The sequence below is a fragment of the Saprolegnia parasitica genome (assembly GCF_000151545.1).
Source record: "Saprolegnia parasitica CBS 223.65 unplaced genomic scaffold supercont2.26, whole genome shotgun sequence".
NCBI lineage: Eukaryota > Oomycota > Saprolegniomycetes > Saprolegniales > Saprolegniaceae > Saprolegnia > Saprolegnia parasitica.
Window position 1 is genome coordinate 308,697 of NW_012156420.1, and position 7,989 is coordinate 316,685.

General features: G+C 58.1%; 4 protein-coding genes across 4 annotated transcripts; 1 reads left to right on the top strand and 3 right to left on the bottom strand.

Moving 5' to 3' along the window:
• Positions 1-404: 404 nt before the first annotated feature.
• SPRG_07239 (hypothetical protein) lies at positions 405-1,384 on the bottom strand (the record flags this gene model as incomplete). The annotated part of the gene is made up of 6 exons (XM_012346023.1): positions 405-677; positions 725-810; positions 862-923; positions 970-1,065; positions 1,148-1,300; positions 1,347-1,384. The coding sequence occupies 6 exons, from the start codon at positions 1,382-1,384 to the stop codon at positions 405-407; spliced, it is 708 nt and encodes a 235-aa protein (XP_012201413.1).
• A 373-nt stretch (positions 1,385-1,757) lies between these two features.
• SPRG_07240 (hypothetical protein) lies at positions 1,758-2,454 on the bottom strand. Its single transcript, XM_012346024.1, has one exon. It carries the CDS (start codon positions 2,430-2,432, stop codon positions 1,878-1,880), a length of 555 nt encoding a protein of 184 aa, XP_012201414.1. The 5' UTR covers positions 2,433-2,454; the 3' UTR covers positions 1,758-1,877.
• A 1,187-nt stretch (positions 2,455-3,641) lies between these two features.
• On the top strand, positions 3,642-5,384 carry SPRG_07241 (hypothetical protein; the record flags this gene model as incomplete). The annotated part of the gene is made up of 7 exons (XM_012346025.1): positions 3,642-3,824; positions 3,869-4,153; positions 4,202-4,333; positions 4,381-4,509; positions 4,562-4,735; positions 4,781-4,868; positions 4,921-5,384. The coding sequence occupies 7 exons, from the start codon at positions 3,642-3,644 to the stop codon at positions 5,382-5,384; spliced, it is 1,455 nt and encodes a 484-aa protein (XP_012201415.1).
• A 161-nt stretch (positions 5,385-5,545) lies between these two features.
• SPRG_07242 (hypothetical protein) lies at positions 5,546-6,311 on the bottom strand. Its single transcript, XM_012346026.1, has one exon. It carries the CDS (start codon positions 6,300-6,302, stop codon positions 5,586-5,588), a length of 717 nt encoding a protein of 238 aa, XP_012201416.1. The 5' UTR covers positions 6,303-6,311; the 3' UTR covers positions 5,546-5,585.
• Positions 6,312-7,989: the final 1,678 nt, after the last annotated feature.

Below are 7,989 nucleotides of genomic sequence, written 5' to 3' on the forward strand. Positions count from 1 at the left end.
CTACAAGCGCTATTCAAGATCTTCAAGCCACAAAAACGACGTGCATACGAAGCCGCCTTGGAGATGAAGTCCTCCTTGGAGTAGAGCGTGCAGCCCAGACGGTGCTGCGCCATCTCAAGGAAGAGGCGGAGCGTCAGGGGAAGAAGCGCGTCGTTCAAGTCGTACGTGTCGCTGGGCGGGTTGCGGTCTCGCGGCAGTCATGCCCATCTATGTGCGATATAATGGAGCTACATTAGTATGGACGTGAGAAGTTTTGCAGATAGTAAGAAAAGTCCTCCGAGGCCATGACGGGCAGCCCGAGCGACGACACCCTTTCACGTCCATACTAATGCAAATCGCACCACGAGGAGCATGTACCGTGGACGCGACAATGTCGGCGACGATGCTCGCCTGCGCGTTGACGGTCACGGGGTAGCAGTCGCGGCCGCTGTGTGCGTCGCAATCACCGTCAAGCGCGAGGTGTCCGGGCTAAAGTCGCGGATCGTGCCCGAGAGCGTGACGCGCGATGGGATGACGTCGTCCGCTTCGCCGCCGTGGACCTGCGTGATCGAGATGATCGCACTCTCCTGCGCAGCGACGCTTTGGCTTAGGACACTTTGAATGGCAACGATGATGTGACCAGCTGCGAGGACCGGGTCCTGCGTCTGGTGCGGCGAGGAGGTCCCGAGACGGTAATGCTGAAGAAGGCGGCGTGGGCCATCATGGGGCCGGCACGGACACTCACCGTGTTGAGCAGGAATGGACCGTTGTGGTAGCCGCAGACTTCGTCCACGCCGTCGAGACCCCTGTCCTCAATCATCTTGACGGCGCCTAGTTCACAATGGCGCATGCGAACCTAGCGCTGGAGAGACCGCGGAATACCAAAGCCACCCTCTTCCGGGGCTGGAAGAGGAGGCGGACGCTCGTGTTGGGCGGTGCTCGCACTGCAAGACAATCGCAAAGCCGACAAGCGACGCGACGTGGCCGCACATGTGCGCAGCGTTCGACGAGGCGTACTCGAGGTGCGGGTTGCGCTCCGTCATGGGCAGAGCGTCCATGTCGCCTCGGAACGCGACGCAGCGAAGCCTGGCTCGTCCAACGACGTCCAACGTCGTTGGTCCAAAAGTGTTGACCACCAAATCTGACTGCAAGTATAGGGCAAGTGTACAGAAGGATGCTACCTGTGAATGTCTTCGGGGCAATCCCGGCGTGCTCGATCAAGTACGTTTGGATCGTCGCCTGCGTCTGGAACTCTTGCCACGTCACCTCGGGGTGCTTGTGCAAGTGACGGCGCAGCGCCGTGAGGAGCGTAATGAGGTCTCTCGTCGATGACTGCACCGTGATGGCTTGCGGGACTTGGCGGGTACTTGGAAAATGGCAGCTCGAGCGTGGAAGGCACGGTCATCTCACCCGTGACGGCTCTGCCTCATGGAAAGCGCATCAGATACGTGCAAGACATCTGCTGCAGCGCCCGTCGTCGCCACGCGAAGCATACACTGTAGATCCTTAAGCTGGAGGCGATACGTGGCGGAAGTTCGCGCGGAATGTCTGCGGCACCAAGAGGGCCTCGGGCCATAGACACGGATCCCAGCTCCAAGGACTTTTGTCGCTGGACACGCTGCAGAACCAGATCAGGACACGACCAGATCGTCGTGGAACGCCTCCTTGTCGTGGCACCAGGCTACCGCAGCAGCTGCGCGCTGGTGTCGCGCTGGGTGTCGCCGGGCTCGCCAACACAGCCAGTAGTAGCTCCCAAAAGTAGCAGGTCACAATGAACGGGCTCGGTCAAAACACGCATGGGATCAAAATTACAACAACTACGAGACAGAGAGGCTAATAAGTAAATCGTGCCCTGGTACCAGGACGGGCCGAATGTGTATCTGGTAGCTGCCGAAGGACTAGCGCGCGTGGCGCCGCTCAAGGACGAGTGCAGCACGGCGTGCCTTCGCGGGCGTCCACGGGACGGCGTCGCGGCTTATGCGCTTCTTCATGGGCAGCGAGAGGAGCTCCTGGAGACTCTTCCGATACGGGCTATCCACAATCGCATCGATATGAACGAACCACATGGGAACGTGCTCGGTGCCCGGGACTTTAGGCTGGCAGCAGTAATCGACGTCGACCGAGTTCGTCTCGGCGCGCTGGCGCCGGATGCGCGTGCACTCGGCGAGCTCGCGCATCTCGAGTTCGTAGAGCTGCGCGAGTTCGTCAAAGTACGGGCGCCGCGGTGCCCAAACGCCGTTGATCATGTCGAGGCGGACGCACTGGACGCGCTCCATGTGCGTGAGTCGCCGAAGCGGCCGGCGCGACGACTGGCGCGGGACGTCGTAGGACTGGTAGGCCAGGTGGCGGCCATGGAGGCCGATGCCACCGCCGTCGCTAGGCACGCCGCAGGACGCATGCGCTACGGCGAACGTGAACTCTTCCACGATGCCAAAGGCCACGCGCTTCTTCATGTTCGCCGGGCTTTTCTTCTTCTGGCCCGCTCCTCTATGTAACGGGCCTCGGACTTCGATTTATTCGACCTAGGATTGGGTAAATATAGGCTATTTATAACCAATCCGAGCCGCATTGCAACCATCTGGTTGAATACGAAGATTGGCGCCAGTGGCTCTTTCTGTCTTTTGACGCGTTAAACTCGGCACTTCAACTTGATACTTTACACTTGATACTGCGCTGCCAGCCATCGCCATGACCTGAATTGCCGAGGAAAAGGACCGATGGGAGAGCCGAGTCAGCGCGACGATCCGCATACCATCGAATTGAAGCAATCATACCTGGCTAATACCATGGCAATGTCTCGAAGAATCTCTGCACATACCCAAGGCACACGCCCCGCTCAGCTCCCACAAGCTGCTCCCACACTATCCTCCCACGCAGAGGTGACTGACGCAAGAGTCTGGTAAGCTTGGATCTGAACTGTTCAAAACATGGCCTGGGGCTCGCACCGATAATTGCGTCGAAAATCGCCTTTTGCGTCGCATTTTTAGAGAGTGTAAGAGCTCGTCGTCCCGAGTTGAGTCAACTTGTCATTGCTGCGGTCCACGCATGCTGCAATGGGTAAGTACACCCGTCTTCTTGGCACAACCCAATGGATACTTGAACCGATGACGGCGCGTCAGTGTTTGGCTCGTCGCTCGGCACGCAACCAACGGATACGACTCTCGCACCCGAGCGATCCTATCATTTGTTTGCTGAGCCACGCTTGACGCTACGGTCGGTGTTTAGTCATGTTCCCCACGGTTCCCCACATAGAAACACTTGATCTCACTGCGACGCACCATTGCTTGATATGCCTCTACTATAGCCTCGCGCTTGCATTGTGCGGTGATCGATGTCACGTCGGTCGGGCCCATCCCCCTCGACTTGCGACAGTACTTGTCAGAGCAGTTCCAACCCTGATCCGCCGACGTCAGCCTCAGGCGTCGTACTGTCCGACGCACACACACGCCCTTCGTCAGCATCTCGCCGGCGTCGAGGCAGAAGGAGGAGCGCTCATGGGCCAAGCGCAGGCCACGGGGTCGGTCGCGAACGGCAAGTTGCAGTCAGTTCTATGCGCCGGTGTGGACAAATGTCGTCTTCGAACTTCGATTTGCGTGCGTCTCTCGGCCGAAGGGTAATATTCGCGCCGAAGTTGGTGTCATTTCGAGATTGCACCTACAATCATGTCGTCGCTGCCACTGCCGCTCAACCACTTTCGGTGCCCGCCGCTGTCGCCTGAGGACTTTGAAAACATCATTGCGGTTGGCCAGGCGGCGTGCCAAGACACGGTCCAGAACGCGATCGCGGCCCAGACCGAGGCGGTCGTCTCGGTCGTGAGCAACCCAAAGACCAGCCGCCTGGCGCGCGTACGTCCATGTCTTGATTCGCTGGTTTTGACAACAAGGACTAGGTGCACCGCGGCCGGGACGTTGTGGACCCGTGGCTCACGACGTACACGGGGCGGTCGCTCATTCAGGCGTCAATTGCAGAGATCGCCGACTTTTTCTACCTCGACTCCAAGGACAAGCTCACAACATACAAGGCAGTGCTGGGCCAGAGCTTGCTCGACCGCCAAACGCTCTACACGCTCACCGACTCGTCCGATGTGCACGAAGCATTCCACTACTGCGGCATTGCGTGGATGGCGACCGAGTTCCCGGCACTCATGTCCAACCGCGACACGTGTTTTGTTGAGGTACAAGTATGCAGCGCGTCCAGGCGTCACTGAACACGCTGGGAATAGTTTCACGACTTGATTGAAGTCATGGACTCGTCGACCATGGAGCTGCGTCGGGGCTGGGTCCGCACCATCCACTCGATCGAGCTGCCGTGCTGTCCGCCGCTCAAGGGCCTTGTGCGCAGCCAAATCGTTCGGGTTCGTATTCTCGCACGATGGCAATCTTCAAACGATGCTTTCCGTAGTCGGGTCACGTCTTCTTGGAGACCAAGACGCCGGGCATCCTCGAGCACTTTCACATTATCGTGCCGCAGGTACATGGGATGCTCAAGAGTCACATCCTGCGCGACGTTGTCCAGCGCCAAGTGTCCCGGGTACGAGGAGGTTTCTTTCCAGAGCGATCCTGGATGCAATCGCTGTATGCAGGTCCTCAATCTCGAAGAGTACTTTGCCACGCAGCGGTTCCTCAAGACGCTCGACACGAGTCTTCTCATGCCCGTCACATCGTTCCAGCAAAAGGCTCTTGTCGGGTGGTGCGCCGTCTGCACCCGCAAGTTTGGCTGGTTTGTGCACAAGAAGCACTGCCGCAAGTGTGGCCATGTACACGCTCGCCGCCTCTTCCCTTCGGCTTCTAATGCGGCGTAGGTCATCTGCTCGCACTGCCTTAGCGACTGGCACTTCTCCATCAAACAGCACGTCGTCAAGCTTCGGATTTGTCGGACGTGCTTCACCGGTACTATAAAAGACGCGCCGACTGAGAAGACATTGAATGCATCGTGGTGTAGGCGCTTCGGTCGATGCGCTCGAAGACGACGCGCGGCGGACGTCGCAGTCGACGCTGACACTCGACTCGATGGAGCGCAAGCAACCAACCGCCGAGTCGGACTCGGAGCTCGACGATCTGCCGATGCTCGATCGCACAACGGACGGCATGCTGGACCACCTCGAGGCGTTTGACCAGCACATGGAGCTGAGCAAGCTCAACCACGACAGCCGGTCCTCGTCGTTTGACTCTGTTCTCAGCGCTTCGCAAGCATCCAACGAGGCCGCACCCGCCCACACCCGCGTCTCGCTCTTCTCCGTCACCAACTCCAACCTCGATTTGACGTCGTCGTTTTGTTCGTACCTCTACACCCAAGTCACCAAGTACGAACAGGTGGCCGCTGCAATTGCCCAGGACCAGAAAGCGCTCGCAGTGACCAAAGACGCATTAGCCAAAGAGGCGACGATGACGACCGTGCGACTCTAACGCGTAAATAATTCTATGGGAGCTACCTTGTTTCCCCGTGATGCATGTACTCGAAACACTACGCCGAGTCCACAAGTAGCCACGGTCGTGCGTTGCCATCAGTGAGTGTTTTGTGCTCTACCACAGGTCCTAGCAAAACGGCTGGACCGTTGAGTCCAAAGCCCATGAACATATGTGGACTTGGATCTTATAAGAAGCTGCCTACGCCGTGCGGAGATCGCGGAGGATGGTTCCGTTGCGAACAAAGTCGGCCTCGTACGACGTGATGCGGTACGGTTCCGCCAACGCGCTCGCCTCCCACGCTTGCATAGACGGGAGTGCGCGAAGACGCGCAAAGTACGCGTTCACAGCTTCGTTCTCGAACGTGAGATCGTACGTCTGGACTCGGAAGGCGACGGGGCAGTACATGGCGTCTGCGGCCGTGAACGTAGCACCAGCAAGAAACGGACCACGGAAGCGTTCGAGACCTTCGGTGATCAGGTCGTTGAGGCGCTTTAGGTCCGCGACGCATTCATCACTCATCGAGTGCAGCTGGATACGCAGGCTAATGCAGTTGTTGCATGTAAAACGGAGGCCCATGAAGCCCGAGTGCATCTCGGCGGCCGCGCTCCGGGCAAACGCCCGCGCTTCCGGGTGCGTCGGCCACAGATGCTTGTACGTCTCGGCGACGTACTCGATGATCGCGAGCGAGTCCCAGACCATGAGCGGCGGCGCGCCGCCAGCCGAGTGCACAATCAAGAGCGGGAACTTTTTGATCGGCGAGATCTTGAGGTACTCGTCGCGGAGCGAGACAGGAGAGAGGTCGTCCTTGGGCGCGAGGAGCTCCTCGAACGGGACGCCGGCTTCCTTGAGCGCGACCCACGCGCGGAGGGGCCACGTCGAGTAGTTCTTATTGGCGACCACAAGTTGGTACGTCATCGGTCGAATTTTGAAAAGTGCAATCTGGGCGAAACCGTCCAAGGTACAACATCGAAAGCGTCGCAATGTGCCGTATATTCTCAAGTATGTCTTCATCGAATACAATAATTTAATATTCTACCTTCATTTAAGACGTAAACGATAACTATGTCTTGCCATGTGCAGGGCTGGAGGCCAACACGGAACGGGTCGGAACTCGGTCTGTCTTCCAATCAAGTCGGCGGTGGTGCTAGCAGCACATCGTGCCACGTGGCCATCGCAGAGCCGCATAAAAGGCTGGGGTGTCTCAAGCAAGAATGACTGTATCAACGCGGATTTCCGTCCTGCGGGAGCATTTGATGGACCATTAGGACCGTGATTGCTAGTCTCTATGTATGCGAACTCTTTGTAACAACGAAGATAACGCGAAACACGTTCCTATATATATTAGGACCGTGACCGTTCAAAGTGCAGTCGTAGGGCCGAATCGATCGTAAAGCGTGTAAAGTTATCAAGGTCGAGCGCCATTACACCGCTGGTAAAGTCGACGACGGCCAAGGTTTCTACGATAACACTTCGAGTCGCTACCGGCATTGGCTTCCCACGGTGTTTCCATTCTGTACCGTCAACACCGATTGAGTATCTTGGTGGATACCACGTCACGCTCGCAGCATATACTCTTGCACGAAAATGCACGCAACGATTGCGTCGGTCAACGTGGTTGTCACATCATATTTGCAGTTTGAAAAGGGTTGCAACTCATTCTCAGCACTATTGTATAATTTGATCGGGATTTCGTATGGCTGCGCCAACTGGTGGCGGCATTACGCAACACTTTTCTATATCTGACTTGCGCGATGGCGCTGCCGCTGCCCGCCGACTACTTTGAGTGCCCGGCGCTGACGCCCAAGCAGCGCGACGCGATCGTCAACTTTGGCCACGCCGCGTGCAACGACACGGTGCAGAACGCGCTGCACCTGCAAAAGGCCCGCGTCGCGTCCGTCGTCAGCAACAAGAAGACCAACCGCATCGCGCGCGTATCGACCAAAGATGGCTCCGACGTCGTCTTATCTCTCGGCGGTGTGTAGATCCACAAGGGCCATGACGCGATCGACTATACGATGCCCGCTGTCTGCGGCCGCACCGTCATCCAGGCCACACTGGCCGAGATTGCGCACTTCTTTTACCTCGACTCAAAGCTCAAGCTGGCGACGTACGCGCTCATTATGGGCCAAACGATTTTGGACCGCCACTGCCTCTACACGCTCAAGCAGCCGACGCCCGGACGCCCCTCGATGCACTACCTCGGCGTCGCATGGATGGCCGTCGAGTGCCCAACCGGCATCCTCAACCGTGACTTCTGCGTCATCGAGGTTCGTTGTTTACGTGCCACTGGATCTCATGCGGAGCACTACTAGTCCCACGACACGATCGAGGTGCTGGACCCAATAACCAAGCGACTTCGTCGCGGCTGGGTGCGCGCATTGCACTCGGTGGACCTGCCCGCCTGCCCGTCATTGCGAGCCACGCACGGGCTCGTCCGTGGCACCCTCCTGCGCGTACGCCTGCTCTCTCTACTCTTGTAGAGATTCTCAAGGTCTGGAATTAGTCGGGCCACGTCTTCCTCGAGACGAATACCCCCGGCGTCCTCGAGTACTGCCACGTTATGATTTCGCAGGGACACGGCAAACTCCCTCGCAGCGTCGTC

Excerpts from the sequence above, each read along its gene's own strand:
- SPRG_07242 (XM_012346026.1), bottom strand. The coding sequence starts at position 6,302 with ATGACGTACCAACTTGTGGTCGCCAATAAGAACTACTCGACGTGGCCC.
- SPRG_07240 (XM_012346024.1), bottom strand. The coding sequence starts at position 2,432 with ATGAAGAAGCGCGTGGCCTTTGGCATCGTGGAAGAGTTCACGTTCGCC.